We start from the raw sequence: 19,311 nt of genomic DNA, 5'->3' as shown, positions 1-19,311 counted from the left end.
TATGATAGAATATGCATTTAAGTTAACTAAATATTTTTCAATTTTTTCCATTATTAGTTTTTGCCATAGTAAGTACTGGGTCTCCGACAGTCGAGTATGCTCGACTGTAGCACCGGCCGACTAGTTTAAAAATGTGAGAGTTTTTATTATATACGGCAACATTAAGAAAATATAGAATACAATTATTTTGAAAAAGTTTTATTGGTCTCCCCATTTATAATGGGTTACTAAAACAGAGAATTCTTCACCTCTGCAATGATTCCGCACTCAAGATTGGAAAAGGATTCTTTTTCAAACATTATTGAATAGATCCTTAGCGTATCCATCTGTTAACTCATCAGTAGGACGACATATAGTATTGAATAATCTTATTAAATACCCATGAAGGTGACTGATTGCTTTTACTAAATTTTAGAGTCCGATTTTACTTGAAACAGTGATTGGCAATTAACTCATAGCTCAGAAGTGTATTCATGTTCATAATCATATTTAATGCTCTTCTTATTATGATAAGCAGTTATTCAAATGTAAAAAAAAAAATACAATATTGAACAATTTTTAATTTCATTAATAGGCTTAGTAACGTATTGTTGTGATTCGATTTTTCGGGTTCTAATAAATAGAGAGTGATTTGGGTTTTATAAAACAGAAAGACATATTTTTTTTTTAATTAAAAACTAGTATTACTTTTGCGGAATTAAAACTAAAGCTAAGGATTCTTTTCAACTAGTATTTTATTCTAGTATTATAGGTAATTATTTCTATTGACTATAAAAGTGAGATAAACTCATAGTTTTATTAAATACTTGAATGTAAGGCTTAAGCAAATACAATTAATTTGTATATTTATTTTACGAGTGCTTAAACATTTGATAATCTGATAATTTGTCTATATATCCGAAACACACACACACCCTCGGATCAGATCACTGTTTGCCACTTTCTCACCCCCGAGTGTTGTTGCAAACATCCTTCGGTTGTTTCGATTGATCAGGCATGCAACTCTTAGCTGAGTCACAATCCCAATTCCAATCCCAATCCCCGAGCTGGCCAACAGTTGGTGTCAGTTGGGCCAACGACAACAACGGCTACAAAAACAACAACAGCAGTAGCAGCAACAGCAACTGTAACAGTTACATTACGCAAAAGGACAGCGGGTCGAAGGGAGCAAAGCAATAACAACAACAACAACAACAACAACAAACGCCCGCCAAACTTTAACTGCATACCAATTAGTTGAGAAACGCGTGCTGCCAACAACAACAACAACCAACAACAGCAGCAGCGGCAAAGCAACAACAACAACCACATGAGCTGCGCACGATCAAAGCAACTGATAGAGAGAAGAACAAGAGAGCAAAGAAAAGGGAGAGAAGAAAACGCTGGCGCTGCGTAACTGTGTGTCTTGACCCTTACAACATGCAGGACAGCAATAACAACAACAACAACAACAGCGGCAACTGCCGCCAACTGCTGCCAAAGGTGAAAAACCAGAGTTGGCAACACACGTACACACACACACACACACACTGAGACAGAGAGAGAGAGAGAGAGACAAAAGGGCTCAAGAGCCACCACTAAAGTCAACATTAAAGCACCAATACGAATGTAATGAGGGTTCGTTTTGATTCGGCTTACACACACATACACACACAGAGACAGAGCCTCGATTTTGGGCCAAGTTGTAGTCGTTGGTAGTTGCCTGGTACTGGCACTCGCTTCACCGTTGGCTCAATTTAGAACCGCACAATCGGCCAAAGATTCAGTCAGGTGCGAAGCACCGAGCGATACAGACGTGTTCGTCTCTCAGTGAGCCAAGTTTTGACTTTACCAGATCTGTTGCCAAAAAAAGAGCACATATTCGTTATAGATCCTCAGTAACACATTGACCAAATAATAAAAAACAAGCAAACAAATTCCAATTGTGAAACATCTATTTCCGCGCGTGTTATTGAATTGAATTTCAATCCTGGCTATTATTTGCCTCTTAGCCAAATTGTGAATAAAGTGCACTTTGTTGGCATACCAAAGAGCCAGTGTTAAAACCCCAAAATGAATCATTTGTCGCCCCCACCATCGCCGCACTCGCAGCCAAGTCCAGCGGGTTACGCGGGTCAATCGCTGGACAAGCAGTGGATGCAGAGAGCCTCAGCTTTCAATACTGTGATAGCATCTGCGGCGGCTCAGAAATTGAATAACAGAGGTAAGTGTAACTTATCCTATTAGCAAGAGGTTTAAATCCCCTTCAAAAGTGTGAAGATCTATTTAAGTAGCTCAAGGATCGGTCAACTGATCAAATCCTACAAAAGATTCAAAAGAATCATAGCTTTAGAAAATTAAATAGCTCAAAAATATACATTACTTATGGATCAATTTGACATGGATTTTCACAATCTGCTGTAGAAAGCGTGAAAATCGCTTTTAAAGTAATTCAAGGATCAGTTCATTTTCGAACGCAAAAACAAATACAAAAGTATCTTAGCTGTGTTTAGCAATCTTCCATAGAAAGTGTGAAAGGTATCTTTGACGATTAGTTGATATATAAAAATATCTCAAATCTAGCAAATAAAATAACTTAATAATTGGAATCAACTGACTTTGAGTTTATAGAAATATTTGACAATGTTTTAATGAAAAGGTGAAAATCTCTTTAAGTGTATCAAGGATCAATTGATCTTCCAATGCAAATATATATACAAAAGTATCTCTCTAGCAAATATTTGAATTTAACTTTATTACAGTTAATCTGAAGAGAAAAGAGTATCTTATCTCTATCATGCTCAAGTAGTTCAGTATTTTGACCATTGCCATTCTTGTGTTGCCCTTACAGATTTACCCTTCCTCTACAATCCTCTGATCTACTCCAGCGCTTTGCTCTGGCCACAGTTTCTTCTCTCCTCGGCCTCTGCTCTGGGCACGCCCCTAACACCCATGACGCCCAAATCGCCTGCCTCTGTTATACTGAACCAACGGGATCGCGACTATGCGCTGACGCCAGAGAAGGAACAGGAGCAACAACTCATCAGCAGCAGCAAGCAATTGATGCTGCAACAAGACGAGGATATGCCACTAAATCTGAGCACCAAGCAGCGTGCAATTGCTGACTCGGATCAGGATCAGGATCAGGATCATGATCACAACAGCAGCAGCAGCAGCAGTAGAAGCTTGAGCGGCGGTAGCCTCAGTGATGCCGAGCAACCACTGCAGCTGAGCACTCTAACCAATGCCACGCCCCCTCCTTTAAGGGCTGTTAATCTGATGACGGCAAATGCAGCTACTCCACAACAGCGTCGATCTCAGGGCAACATCATTTGGTCACCAGCTTCCATGTGCGAGAGATCCACGCGAATTGAGGCAGCAGCAATGTCAGCGGAGGAGGACGAGGAGCAGCATGTGGATCCCATAGTGCGCAAGTTTAAATACGAGCGTCGCTCGGCAGCTTCGATATCGTCACTGCAGTCTCCGCTCTCCTCGCTGGCGCCCAAGACAAATGTGGCGCAGGATCTGGACTTTGAGACCGCTCAGCAGCAGCAGTACGCGCATCGCAGCGCTTTCATGGCCGGCCTCACTGGCAACAATCTGGAGTTGCTCACGCAGCACCTGAAGTCGCAACAACAGCAGCAGCAACAGCAACAGCAACAACTACAACAGCAGCAGCATCAAATTAAGGCCGAAAACGAACAGGATAACAACCGTTCGGCAGCGGCTCTCATGGGACTTGTGGCAGCCGCCGAGTTTGGTTATATGCGTAATCAACACCAGCAACAGAAACACACGACCCAGCAACAGCAGCAACAACAGTTGCACCAACAGCAGCAGCAACAACAGCAGCAACATCCTGATTCAACAGCCACAGATGTTGCACGTCGTTCGTCCTCCTCATCATCATATCAAGGCGAGTGCGAGGAGAAGCGCAGTGGAAGAAATTTTCAGGTAAGCAGACGGGAAGTCAACATTTTTTTATTGACTTGAGTTGATTTAAAGTGGAAGCTGAAGCTAGCGGAAGTGCAGAATATACCTGATGAACCTAAGCTACAATCGCTTTACCTGCCACTTTCTTTCACAAATCTTAAAGTGGAATTTTTTTGAAATCTGTATGTTGTCCTTGTCACTAATGACTCTATCACGTGACAACAGAGCAACCCCTTTTCAATGTTGAGAGAAACCTCATAAATTGCATAAGACTCCTCCAACATTCACGTACTAAACGAATCGGTTGCATTGCGTGTCTTACAATTCCCCCGTGTTAATTGTTTCATATTTTGAAGGTCCTGTCGCGTTTTAATTGTCCATTGGCCATCGCAATCGCTATCAATAGATGGACGCCCGATTCTACCACCCATTTCAATTTAGAAAAGTGGCACAGCAAATACTCGAACTCGTACTCGTATTCGTATTGTGTAATAAAGAAAACAAACTAAACTCTTCTATGGAAATTCAATTAAGCACAATCGAAATCACGCAATTAGTTAATCAAATAATTTTGATTATTTTTTGCTGGATGTGGTCAATAGATAGACGGTAGAGGGGGTACCTCCGGAAGATTTATGTTGAAATTACGCGCAATACCTTTTGGCCCAATCATAATTGTCATTTTGTTAAAGGCCTCTTAAATATTTTCTGCCACATTAGCCACACGACAGTGACACACGACTTGACTCGAACCCGAACCCGATACTGAAGTAGGGTCGAGTGGTATGTTCATGCCCTGACTACCCCCGTTGTCATTTTTTGTTTATATCAAAGGCACTTCAACGCCCGCGTCGGGCAACTTCGTTTTTTTCACACATTTAATGTAGAGGGGTCGGAGGTTGGTTTTTTTTTGGTGAAATGCGATACCATAGAAGGGTTTCCAGGGCATAAGCATATGGTCAAAACAGTTGCTCAAGTCCTTGGCGCAGGCGCAGACTTCACTTATGAGTATCTCACTTTTTTTTCGACTTGGACTCGCATTTTTGTAAGTCTTTACATCTGTTGTTGAATGTGGTGAGTGATGTGTGTGTGTGTGTGTGTGTGTGTGTGTGTGTGGTGTGTATGGTGTGAGGCCCACCCGGTCAGCTTCGAGTCTGGGCTTGGGTTTAGGTCTTGAGTCTGACTCACGTTGGGGTTTCTACGCGAGAGTTTTGCCAACTTCCGTTTTGGGTCGACTTGAGCAAATTGACATTATGGCTCAGACTAAATGTAACAATGGGGCAACTAATTGGGCCGCCATCTAGTCCCATCGATAGCAACCAATATCCAATGCATTGCACAAATAGAAAATCCCAAAACGGTGAAAAAATCAACAGCAACAAATTAAATACAGAAAACAAAATAAAAATACGAAATACAGTCAGAGAAAGAAATTGTTGTTTCGAGCAACGAGCGCACTTGTGTCAATTTACAATATGCGTAGGTTTTCGAAAGGTTTTTCTCATTTTAGTAAGTATTATTATTGTGGTTGTTGTTATAAATGTCACACACGTAGCGTTCGATTGCTAGGCCAGACCAACCCGGGCCAGACCAGCTCAGCTTGGCTATGGGATTGAGTTGTGTCAATACGGGAGCGACAATGTTTAGATACTTGCATGTTGCAGCAACACAAACTGTGCAAACATTTAATCTCGCAGCGAAGATGTTACGATCCCCATTCCCCAGTTCCCAGTCCCCAATCCGTAGTGCATAGTCCTCGGCCGAGAATGTCCAACAGCTGTGTTTGGCCTACAAATAATATAAGTTAACATCATTTAATATTCAACCTTAGCTCCATGATGACTTTTGTTATACGAATATGTGGAGAAATGAGTTCTACATGAGATTTAGCATTTAGTATTTAGCATTGAGCTGATCTTATATTTACTTAGGTGTTTCTTAAAAATAAACGCAAAAATTATTATAATACTTATATAGATAATCCGACCCGCATCCCTTTCTATCCCCCTGTCAGTCCAAACAGCACATGTCAAAGTCTTAACCCCTCCCCCACCATTTGGTTTTACCCAGAGTCTCTCCTCTCACCTGTCGTCAAATATTTGCCCCACTCACAAATCTAGTTTAATTCATAAGTATTTGGAACACACTTTATTATTATGTTGTTTGAGATTTTATTTGACGCGACTTTCTGTACTTTGTTTCAGTTTCGGTTTCTGTCTCGTTTTCAATTTCAATTTCGGTTTCAACTTCAGTTTCAGGCTGTCCAAACAAAAGAGTTTTTTGGGGCTAGAGTCGGGGGCATTTTGTGACTCGGGATTATTGTGACTCGTTCTGAATAAATATTTAACGTGTTCCAATTTGGATTCTTTTCTTTCTTTTACAGTGTAAACAATGCGGCAAGTCGTTCAAACGCTCCTCGACATTATCCACACATCTGCTCATACACAGCGATACTCGGCCATATCCCTGCCAGTATTGTGGCAAGCGATTCCATCAGAAGTCCGATATGAAGAAGCATACCTACATACATACGGGTAAGTTGAATGAGCTCTCTTTCTCTCCCTCCCTCTCTCTCTTTCGCTCCCTCTCGCGATCAGCTTGACAAATTAGCATATTTGATACGAATATTTGGTTGGCACAGTTGTTGACCCACATGAAATAGGCTTTGACAAGTGCTGAAAACATTCCATATTATTTGATCTTCTTACAGCAAAAAAATAGGCTTAGAATAAAGTAAATAGTTAGCTAATAAGAGTAAATTGAATAATTTGTTCAACACTCTGTTTTGGGTCAACAATTTTATGAGAACTGTCAACAGGTTAGTAATGAATAAAGCCACCCTCATGTGATTTATGCCACCCTAATTTGTTCGCTGAAACCATTTAAATCAGCGAGTGTTTTTGATGCTTATCTTGTTTCAATTTGTCTAATTGCTGAAAAGGACACGTGCTATCGTAAAATTAACAGACCGTCTGTATTTTCATTATGATAATTGTTTTATTGATTTCTAACCTCCTTTCTCCTTCTCTGATTGCAGGTGAAAAGCCCCACAAATGCACCGTCTGCCTGAAAGCCTTCAGCCAAAGCTCCAATCTGATCACGCATATGCGAAAGCATACAGGATACAAACCCTTCGGATGTGGACTCTGTGATCAATCCTTCCAGCGTAAGGTGGATCTGCGACGCCATCGAGAGAGTCGCCACGAGGAGGCAGCTGGAGCATTGACTCCTCCCCCCCTCATCAAAATGGAGGTCAGCAGCAGCAGTTGTTGAGGTGATCGATAGATTAATAGACCGATATACCAATCGATCGATTCGTAGCTCATAGTAAATGAGACACCAGAGACCCAGTAGGATTACCCGAAACCAGTTTACCCAGTTGGCTCGCCTGCAAATGCAAAGTCGTCTAAGTCGTCGCTATGAAGCCAAAGTTTGTTTTTGTTAAGGCATCCAAAATATTGTTAAGGGAATCGAAAGATCATTTCTCCCACTCTAGTTGTTTGAGATACTTAAGATATTTGCTCAATTCTAGATATAAGTTCTGTATATACTGAGAAAAAAAATCAAAAGACTTTCTATTAGAAATTAAGCTAATATATATTAAATATTATCTAAATCTAAGTTAACATAATTTATTGAATACTTAATGTTTTTTATTGACTTTTGATTTTGTTTTACCCTAAATACCAAATTTCAAATTGGCCTAGTAAAAAGCAAAAAAAAAAACGCAGCTAAAAGTACCAAAGACTACAACAACAACAAAGAACACTTGGCAAAAAGCGTAACTAAAACTGTCAAAATTTTTGTCTGTCTTAATGTTAAATTTATATAAATTAATATATTTATTTAAACACACATCTTTTAAGCCTAATTAGAAATGTCGCCTATTTAAACGCATAATTAAGTTTTTTAATTTTTAATATTATTTGTATTTGTATAATTTATAAATTAATTTTATTGTATTTAGTTATATTTTATAAATTTTATTATTTGGCAAAATAAAGTTCAAAGCTAAAGAAAATCTGATGTTTGTTTATATTAGATAAGTTGGGTTTCAGATCAAATTTCAAACATAAGGATCAATTTATTTGTAACTTGTATAGTGAGGCACTAAGCAGAGAATCCTATTAGGAGAAATGTTCTATTTTGATATTTAAAGCAATTTTCAAGGACGTTCTGGATGCTCAAATGGCTGAATTCTTTAAGTAAAAATTTGTTACGAATTGCGTTAAGCATTGCAAATATGGTTTGGGGACCCCAAAAACCTGATTTTATAGTTAAATATTTGCACGTACTCAATTGCAGACACACAGGAGACTGGAGACTGGGGATTGGGCAATGGTCAATGGGACTGCTCCTGTTTCGGGTGCCGCGGTGATCTTTGATCTTCTCTCATTGTGGCATGCGGAAAATGCGCTTTGTAAAACGCCGCGTTACAAGTCCCAAGTTCCGCAAGCCTGAAGATGGGAAGGGGAAGGAGAAAGGGCTGGAGCACGGGAAAACGCCAATAAGTGTTCGAAGTTCGAGCTAATTGCGTCTCAGAGTTGAGAGTGAGTGCGACAAGGAGAGAGAGATCAAGAGCGATCATCGATTGGGAACGATTGTTGATCGCAATTTGAGCAAACCGAATGTCAATGCCTTTTTCGGCACTTTAAAACTCGTGAAATGAAGTTTGGCAGTTTACAAATCACCGACTCATCATCTGAGATCTGAGATCTGAGATCTGAGCTCATTATCGCCATTCATCGGTAGCTGCAATCAAAATCAGCGAGCATTTGGCAAGGATTTCACTTTGCAGCAGTCCGTTTGCCACTTGTGCCTTGTGTGTTGTGGCATGCAACAAATTGATCGAAATTGACAAAATATTGGACAAAAAATGAGAACAGCATACAGCGGCGATCAAAAATATGCAGTTCAATTGCATTGGCGGCTGGAAAACAATTCAGCTCAAGGACTTTGGTCAAGTGCCGACAAAGCGATAAATTGCTCTACCCTATCAAGTGGAAGTACTCGTAGGAGATTGGAGATACAGGCAGGTGAAGTTAGGTTAAGTGAGAGTTCTATGGATTGCATACTATTCCGCTACCAATTGCGTCAGATAGGATACGATTCACCAGGCAATCAGCAATGCGATAGGTTAGTTGCAGACGAAGGGACACTTTGCGATTGTAGCTGCCATATGGTGGCTCTAGGTTTGTTAACCCCTACGCAGCTAACAGTTAACACCTGAGCCCACATAATTTGTCATGCCATTTGAATTTGTACAGCATTCAAATACAAATAACCGACAAGCCCCCATAAAAAACAAGAGGAAAGGCAGTGGAAGTCGAACAAAAGCTGCGCTCAGCTGCAACCCCAAAAAAATAAAAGAAATGAAACGAAATGAAGGAAACTCAAGTGAAAATTAAGAGGAAATTGTCTTAGAAGTGGCTCAATGTGGCCAAGACAGTGAGACAGGGCCCGCAACATATCCGTTTTCCGGCTACCCCTAGCCGTAGGTGCCCGGGCAGGTGACTTTGACTTTGGCTATTAATAAAAATAATAGTTGCGGCTAAAAGGTGAAGCGATCGAGCAGAGGATCGAGCATACGTGGAGGACATCATATGAAAAAAGATGTCTTAGGTCAGTTGCCAGTTGCAACTGCGACGTCGACGTCGACAGCGACTGCAACTGCAACAGCGACTGCAACAGCGACTGCGAGGCTGCTGCAGGTGAACTAAGCCGAGGGCACAATTAAAAGGTTGGCCAACAAGGGATGTGTGGCAACAACAGGCAGCAGACAACAGTCAAAAAGGCAAAAGGCACCTGTAAGCAGGAGTCGGGAGAGCAGGAGAGAGGCAATGTAACAGCGGCTCATTTATGTTTATGTCCTTTCGTTGTAAGCGCATCACAGCGCTGATTCCGATTCGTTTTTGAGCCGCACAAGTGGCGCGCCAGGACAGCACCTGCTGAATCCTGGAACCTGTCGTTGTCATCGTCTTCGTCGTCGTCGTCGTCGTCCTGGCTCAATAATTGTGAGCCAGACGACGCGTGCTCAAAGCCGGTTTATTGCAAACATATGCCAGGCTCAAAGTCGAGCCAAATTACAACAGCAGCAGCAGAGTCTGATCATTGGAACATGCTGTGGTAATACCAAGGCAGTGGTACGAGTAGAGCTCCATTTGACATGGGACACACGCCACCACGACACACACACACAATAAATCCAACGGCAGTCAAAAATCTTTCAGGCAACCGCAAAACTTCAAGATTGAGATCTGACTGCAATCTTAGTCTAATCTAGGCCCGTGCACCTTGAGGGAGTGTGCCGCAAGCTGATGCATGCGAAAACCAAAAACCAAAGGAAGGTGCATGCACCAAAAAAAAAAAAAAAATTAAAAATAAAGAAAACCAACAACAAGAGAAGCAACAACAACTGTTGTAAGTGCGCCTGCACCTGTCACGCTCATCGATATTACAAGCGGCTGTGGCAGCAACTTCACCAGGCCAAATGACCCAATTTTGATAGACCCTACGGCCGGCCTGGTCCTCTTCCAGTCCCGGTCTGTGCCTGACTCTCTGAATCGCTCTCATTTCTTTGTGTGCCTCATTTTTTATGAGTTTTCCCCGACTCGAAATTGATAAGTTATGATAGCTGTAGTTTTCTTTGATTAAACATTGTCACCTGCATTTTGAGCTGGGAATTTGAAATGAATGTACTATTGATTGTTACTGATTGACACTTAGAGAGTGTGCAGTGTGATAATATTATGAGATACCCGAGAGCAGCTGAATGTTGCATATGTAATAAAGAATCATATTAATAATTAATTCGAAAACTATTCAATTCATAATCCAACTGACAGTATTATTAATACTATTCATTTATTGTACTTATTCGAAATATTACAATACTAAGTTGGTCAACTTGCAATCTTAATAAATACTTCTAGAGTTGGCATTAAAGACCACTTATTAGAAAGTATGTATAACAAAATCAGTCTATGATAGTTAAACTGCAGAGAGATTTTACGTATTTTAATGTATCTACATATTACGTATATAAATTGAGATGAGAAAAATGTTCTTTATGGGCATTTAAAGTAAAGTTAATTAAATTAAACCTATTTTTAATTCCGGCTTTGAATTTGTGTTTGTTTAAATAAATATTTGGTTGCAATTTCATCAAAAGCTGAACTAATGTGAGAGTCAATTATTCCACTTGTCTTCATTATTAATATTAGTTATTGATATTAAAATCACTGCGGACGCCAGTTCGCGCTAGTGACGAAAGCAGCACGAAGGGTTCGAAAGGCGACTTTCAAAGTATACAGCTTATATGGAAAATACCGATAAAAAAAAATTACATTGGGCACTGCGTAAAAACTAAGTATTAAGTAATAAGAAGCTCAACCTTTTTGCGAATGATGCAGAATGTAATTTTGTTTTGTTAACTTATTTGTTTTTGTTTTAAATTTATATATTTATTTAAATATTGTTCGTCACAAAATTTTATATCAGACATTTTTGGGGAATGGAATGATTTTCGTCACTGGACTTTTACCCCGTAAAGAGGTTTTTTTAAAAGATATACAAAACTTTCCAACTATGATTTGAAGTTATACTTACGCTCATAGAGTTCATTAAAGCTTGCTGTAAAAAAATGCAGGAAGAAATAGTTTACCAAGTTCGCTGGCCAAATCAGAAGCCAAGAGAGTGCCAGTCAGTCAGAGATTAGCCTTACAAAAACCTTACTTTGGAAAATCTTAAGCTCTTTCGATTTGAATGCAAAGCATTGGCAAAAGAAAGCAATGACAAATCCAAGTCAAATATGCAAAGCAACCCCCTAAAGTACTCGTAGATAGAGGGTGTGGTAGGGACGTTTGCAAGAGTCAAGTGGCAGGCATAAGACAAAGCAGATTGTGAAATCTATTTAAACAGCTTAATTGGCAACAACAAGTACAACAACAATAAGAATAAGAATAAGAAGTAGAAACAACCCGCAGACAATGAGCCAATCAGCAGCTTAACAAGAAGGGTGCAAAAGTCCAAATCGAATGCTGAAAACAAAAAGCCAAAAGCAAAACCAAAAGCCAAGTCCAGCAATTAAAATGACAAAATCTAAACACAAAATGGTACGGATTTTGCCATGAGCCACTGTCAAAAGGTGCAAGCCAATGAGAAGACCCAAGAATGCAGGGCGAAGCAAGTCGAGAGACAAGAGACAGACAAGAGACAAGAGTCAAGACACAGAAACAGAGCTCAAGGTGTTTTCGTTGCTTTGAGCACAAATCAATGTGCATGGCCTAAACACAGATTATAGACAGATTTGGAGGGCAACAGACGGCGGCACAAAAGGACAACAAATTGCGGCTGAAGATGCAACACACAAAAACAGATGAGGACTCTGCATTGGAATCGGACTCGGACTCGGAATCGAAGTCAGAGACGGACTGCGAGGAGGCAACCCCGCAAGTCATTATAAGAATTTAAGCGCACCTTTTCATTTTGTCTGTAGATCGAGCTGCAGCAGCGACAGGTGCGCAACGCATGCGCAGAGAGATAGAGAAACAGAGAGAGAGAGAGAGAGGGAGAGAGAGAGAGGGATAAGCTAAGCAAAGCATAGCGGTAGATGGTCCCGATGGTAGATGGAGGTGGAGATGGAGATGCCTTTTGCTTGGCCTCTTTCGTTGCATGAGTCTCTCCGTTGCCGAAAGGCGTTATCCTAACTGCGCTGCTGATCCTGCTCCTTCTGCTGCTGTGCCAGATTCGACTCAACTCCGAGGGTTTTGTCTTCGTTTTCGTTCATGGGCCAAATTAATTCCTTGCCATATTTTATAATTCAACAGATGACACGAGCCAACGAAAGAAGCCCCCGGAGTATAGCAAAAGCTTTGCCAGAAAGGGTCCTCGGCTTTCGGTTCTTAGGTACCGCTTATTGCGGCTCGTTTGTGGCACATGCCAGCACAGGACCTCGGAGGACTCCTGCTGTTGTGCCATTTTGTACCGGCTTTGTTAATGGTGTGCCCTTTTGAAATCGGGTATGTCTGACTTGTGCTGGAACTTAATAGCCCATATGAGAACTTAATTTTCTTATATGTCTCATATATTGCTAACACTTTTAATTATAGCGCTAGTCACAAAGTAAGTAATTTTATAAAATAGATAAACTTGTGTTAATATTTAAGAAATATTAATTGTTTAATCTTTTCAAATTTATCAGATATGCCACAGAAATCGAAACCAACCGAAAATCTCTAAAAAATTTATGGAGTTTTCTGAGATTCACTTTCTGTGGCACCCCCTTTTTTTTAGTAAATTTTTTGTATATCTAGTGATTTCATTTGAGTTATTTAAAATACTTACGAAATATTTTAGTTATAATATAAAGGGTATACAATATTCGTTTACAAAAACAGTATTTATGTTAATTTAGGTTTTCTTAGTCCTTTGGCACATTAGTTTATTTATTTGAAAATTCAGGAGTTTTTTTTTTTGCATTTTGCATTTGATGAAACAGTTTGTTGAACCTTTTGAAATGACAATGACCTTTTCTATGCGATATTCGTAGCAAGGGTTTTGGTATCGAGGTTCAGCACCCTATAACTGCATTTTGGCAAACAACAGTTATACATAATATACGATATGTGATAGTAGTTGTATTAGCCAAGTCACCGCACTCTACAGGTGGAAATTGTTAGCTTGTCACACTAATTTCCCAGAGTCCGCTTTCTGCTCGACTCTTGATTGTTGATGGTTTCTTTGTTATTGTTGTTGTTGGTTGTGGCGTGGTTGTTTTCACAGTTGCACTCCTGTCATTTTTCGTTTATGTTCGTTTCGCAAATTTGCTCGTTTGTTAATCCACTGTCATGTTGTCTTTAGTTGTGTTTATAGGCTCACGAGTACTATTGGTTAGCTTGAGTTCAGTTTTTGGGGTTTTCGTTTTCAGCTAATATGTCGAACGCATAATTGGCTGATAAAGATAGCGGCAGCTTATTCGCAAAGGCAATGAACTTTCTAGAGAGGATCATTAGAGTCGAGTTGTCGCAGCAGTTGCAGCAGCAGGCAGGTTGAAGTTGAATGAACTATTCAGAGCTCGAGCCCTTGGCAGCATAATAGAAATTTCAGGTAGAAATGCATAGCAGCAAGGATCTTGCAGTTATCAGGGCTAGTAACCTCTATTCGAAATGCAATACGTGTGAACTTGAAACCAAACATTTTGTTAAATATGCTAAGCATATCAAAAATTACAAAATTTGATTTTAAATGCTCCAGTTCCTGAGACGGGTACAATTAACTACTTTTTTTTAATGAATTTGTCATTTTATTAGCGTTGAGAAATTTAGTGCAAATGAAAATTTAATTTTTCTTTCATTAAGACAAGTCGAAAAGGCTTTAGTCCAAATCACGACCATAGGATACCAGTTACTTATTTCAATGTAAATAAAAGTACTTTAAAGAAATTACTTTTATTACGTTTTAAACATTAAATTGCCATATCTGCCGTTCTACTGGTCCGATCTTGATGCGATTCAGTGGGATAATAAACGTAGATAATAATAATAGATAACGCTAATTAATACATAAACATATTATCTTAAAAACTGTGGTTGGGGTGGTTTTTCGTGACGTTCGAGGGCGGAGGAGGAGTGGCTTAAATTTGATCTGCGTGGGGTATATAGAAATCTGTTTGCTAAATTTGGTTAGTCTATCTCTTATAGTCTCTGAGATCCTTTTGTTCATACGATCGGACATAACCAAAAATATATATTAGGGTGCATCGATTTTTTCGAAGAAAAAAAAAATGGTATCCCATATTCGTAATCTACGGTCAATGTTTTATCAAGAAACTATTGCTCTAAAATAAATTCCTAGTGCCCGCTTTTGGAGTTGACAAATTGTGCGCTTATTGTTCTTGCAAGGACGAAAATTATGTTTTAAGGACAATTTGTCTTTGTATTAAAGAGTCCTGGTCCTCACACGAGTTTTGATACAAATCTTGTCAGGAGCGGAATAAAAATACTAAAGATATGGTAATAATTCATGATAAAAGTATTAAAAAAAAACACTTTTTTCAACTTAAAAAGCGGGCACTAGGAATTGATTTAAGAACTATGGCATTTTGCTGAAAATATCTTAGAATTGACCGTAGATTACGAATATGGGGTACCATTTGTAAATTTTTTTTGCAGCTGCCTTCAAAATAAAAATAATAAAAGGAAAGTTTGTATGTAAGTTGTTCCAAAAGGGAAAAATTAAAATAATGTACGTTAAAAGATGCTAACACAGCTCAAAATTATCCAATCATTGCAATAATACAATAAGTTGAAAAAATTATTATGAATCGAATTTTTAAACATAATGTATTCCGAAAGACTCTTGATTTTAGCTTTTTTTTTTTGCATAATTTTTCTTTATGATTTTGTTGTATATTTGCTTAATATAAAAATTTTAAATAATAATATGAATTAATAAAAAAAAAAAACAAATATTGTCATTCGGCATTACGCAAAAAGTATTTTTTATGTTCCTTTTTGCGCACAGTGCAGAATGCAAATTTTCGTGTTTTTTTTTTTAATTTATATTATTATTTAAAATTTTTATATTAAACAAATATACAAAAAAATCATAAAGAAAAATTATGCAAAAAAAAAAAGCTAAGATCAAGAGCCTTTCGGAACGAGTTGCAAAATACAAGTGAGGCTGTCCGAATTCCAGCGCAGGTCACAAAAGCTTTGCAGCTTCCGACAATGACAGCAAATGTCAGCTAATATCACAGGCTGTGCTGCCATAAGTCGATAAGAAAAACAGGATAGACGGGCTCCGAAAAAAGGACAAAAATAGGACCAATATTTTCAAAAGAGACAGAAAAACAGGACAAATCTCAAAACTTAAACTTTGTGTCCATTTTTGACCGTTTAAATATTCAAATTCGAAAAGAGTGTTCTAATTAATTTATGTTAAAATAGAAAAACAAAGAGTAAGGACTTAAAGCAAAGAAAATATATGATTTAAAGGTTTTTCAATACTTTAATACCGAAATTTATGCAAACTTTTTTTTGACTCGTTAACAAGTAAATCGAGCCAACTTTAACACTTATTTAATTTAATGTTATATAAAGATTTTTAGCGAACATTTAAGAAGTATAACAGAAATAAAAAAAGGACGGATTTCCGGATAGAGGATGTTTCAGAAAAATTCTGACAAATTTATTTTAAAAAGGGACAAATATGTCCTGAAAAAGGATGATATGGCAGCACTGATCACAGCTGATACTAAAACTCAAATGGTACAACACTGAATGTATGGTTCTTGGGCAGTGATGCCAAATTTTTTGAGAAAAAAAACCATTTTCTGGCTGAAAAGCATCCGAAAAATATCCGAAATCTCGATGCAAAATAACTACAAAAAAACTATGTAACTTTTTTAACACAATAATGGTATTCCCAACACATATTCGGATTTGCTTTCGAGTTTGTTTAAGAAAATCTAAATCTGTTTTAGAAACGTCCCTTTTTGCACACTGATTTGATTTTGATTTCGTGAATTTAAAGAAAGTCGCGAAAACATAAATTGACAAATGACAAAGTGAAAACTGTTTTTCTAAAACTTGTTATTAATAGTTGACTTGTAGACTAGTATAATTAGAATAATACTATTTGTTAATAATGCTTAAGCTGCAATTTTACACATTATCAGCTACTTTTCGACTTCTTAACCTATTTTCGTGCTTTAGCTTCAATATTCACAGCCCATTCTTAGCTGTCAAATCCATCTGGGACATCTATAGTATATATTTTGTCCTAAATATATATTTATTTAATTATTGATTCTTGAAATGCACGAAACTTTCAAGATTCTCCAAATTAAAATCACATCAAAATGTAAACAAACACCAGCTGTAAACAACTGATCGGCGAAACCAAATCTGTAACGAAACCAAATCCGAATGTGTTTCTGGAATACCAATACTGTTCAAGCAGCTAAACTCGCACTTATTTGGTATAGAGGTTCCTGGTGTGCTAACTACGCAGATCGCAGTTTGATTCGATTTTCTGATCGGACCACTATAGCATAAAGCTACCCTAGGAACGATTTGTCTGAAGTTATAATACTAAAAACTTTTTTTGTATTTCAAGATATCTTTAGCAATCTGACAAAATATGCATTGAAGTTGGTCTTATACGTCCTGACCAAATTTGGTTTAAATCGGTCCACTATGTCTCATAGCTGTCATCGGAATAATCAGTCAAAAATTTTAATACGTCCCGAACGGAATTTAACCCGAATATTCCCAGCGTGATCATATGGTAACAAGCAATAGGCATTTCCTAAAACTTCATTTTCAAACAACATATTAACATTACACTAACTTTAACATGATGATCTAAGAGTAAATTGTTGTCTCTAACTGATAAAAAGTTGATTAAAACAATCTCTTGAAGCTATCTAATCGAAAAATGTGCTTTAAGCTGCTCACTATATACTGCAGTGCAAAAAAACGGCATTTGGCAATTCGTCGCAAGTAAATTTAAGTCTTTTAGCTAATTTTAGTACTGAACCATAGGCAATGCACACATCATTAGAAAGGTAAATGAGTGCTCTTTTTAATTATAAAAAAAACATCGAAAAAAACACTATTTTTCGGTAAATTTACATATTCATAAATTTGAATATTCTGTGAGTTTGGTGAATTTGACCCCGATTAGTCCTATTTAGTCATATATATCAAGGAGGAGCCCCCCTGTTGGATAAAGCTGTGTTTATTGGACTTTTTCGCATATTTTGTAGTATTAAAAAAACCTTTACCCTGTTATTCCCAGCGTTACCATATGGTAACAGCCGAAAAAATGGCCCTGTCGATTATCCTGACAAGGACGAACAAAAAGAATACCTTTTTCGGATTCGGCGACATTAAATTTATCTGTCCTGAAAGATTCATGAAGAAACTCGAAAGATAGTTGCTCAGGATTAAGAGCCTTAGCACAGGTTATCTGACTGTCGAGTGCGCTCGACTGATTCGCTTGTTAGCTCGGTAACCAAAAAAACGGGTACTAGAGCCTATTAGATTCGTGAGAATTATGGTACACTTCTTTGAACACCTTTAGCTCCAAGACTATAAAAGTTAGATCAACTTAATTTGGAGGATGTTGACCGCAAAGCAGTTTTAAAGCAGGATGGGGGGGGGGGGACGAGTCCTGAGGTGTGCTGAAAATTTCATCGAGATCGGTTAATGAACAGAGCAGATATTTGAGGAAATAAGATATATGGAGGACATATAATCACTTGGATCTCAGAGACTATGAAAGTTAGATCAACGGAATTCGGTGACAATACTGCTATGTTGCGCACGCAGATCAAGTTTGTTTTAGAATACAGCCATTCCCCCAATTTTCCTATAATCGACAAAAAACTAAAATATATAATTACAAGGCCAATTTAGTAGTTAGAGCAGTAGGTAGTAGGTGCAGCACACGTATAGATTACCATTTCTATGATGTATGCTGAAAATTTCATTGCGATCGGATAGTAAACAACGAATATATTAAGCAAATAAATTTCGCTTTGCACGCCGCGGTACTCACAGTCTGGAGTAGTTGGGGCTGACAGCAGGTACAAATGTTATGTTAATGTTATAACATAATAATAACATAATATAATTTGAGTTATACATGTTGCATCATTGTTATATTAACATAATTTATGTTAGATATGTTATATGAATTTTATGTTAATTAATTTTATGTAAGTATACATTTCTTCTATTATTTTAATTGTTCATTAAATTATGTTAATCCAAAAATGATAAATTTGGATATATTTATGTATGTTTGATGGTTAGTATGTTAAATTTTTTTTTATTTTAACATTTTTAAAGTCAAAAGTGTCAATCAAATTAAGCCTCTGTACGAATTGAAGTTTCTTAAGTATTTATTTATTTAATTAATGGTCATTAAATCTAACTGCCGCGAAGATGTGGGTAGCGAGCATGTAACTGTCGGGTGGGCTCGACTGTAGGCCTTTCATACATCACCGCGAGCGAAGCGAGCCGGGGGTAGGCGAGCGTAGCGAGCAGTCGGCGGAGAACTCCAGATGAGAACAATTAAATACTAATTTAAATGAAAATCCCTTGCATACATACAGACATAATTTTTTGTAATATTTAATTTAATTTTTAATATTCAGTTTACAATACTCCCATAAAATATTTTTTTTAATTTTGCCACGATCCTTTTCACACAAACAAAAAAATTATTACCCAATATATACTATTAATAAAATTAACCCTGAAAATATATATATAGCAAACATTTAACGAAACCGTTACAATTAAAAATATGTAATATTATTGTAAATTGCTTAAACTGTTTAACAGACACATGTCTATATATCAGTACAAATTATATTACTGTATTCAC

At 37.8% G+C, this 19,311-nt stretch overlaps 1 protein-coding gene across 1 annotated transcript; it reads left to right on the top strand.

The window, feature by feature from the left end:
* The first annotated feature begins 2,052 nt into the window (after nt 1-2,052).
* LOC117788062 (zinc finger protein sens) lies at nt 2,053-7,463 on the top strand. The gene is made up of 4 exons (XM_034626720.1): nt 2,053-2,203; nt 2,831-3,933; nt 6,296-6,446; nt 6,950-7,463. The coding sequence occupies exons 1-4, from the start codon at nt 2,053-2,055 to the stop codon at nt 7,183-7,185; spliced, it is 1,641 nt and encodes a 546-aa protein (XP_034482611.1). The 3' UTR covers nt 7,186-7,463.
* Nucleotides 7,464-19,311: the final 11,848 nt, after the last annotated feature.

The sequence above is a fragment of the Drosophila innubila genome (genome assembly GCF_004354385.1).
Source record: "Drosophila innubila isolate TH190305 chromosome 3L unlocalized genomic scaffold, UK_Dinn_1.0 0_D_3L, whole genome shotgun sequence".
In the NCBI taxonomy this organism is placed as follows: domain Eukaryota; kingdom Metazoa; phylum Arthropoda; class Insecta; order Diptera; family Drosophilidae; genus Drosophila; species Drosophila innubila.
This window is presented reverse-complemented; position numbering and strand designations above follow the sequence as displayed.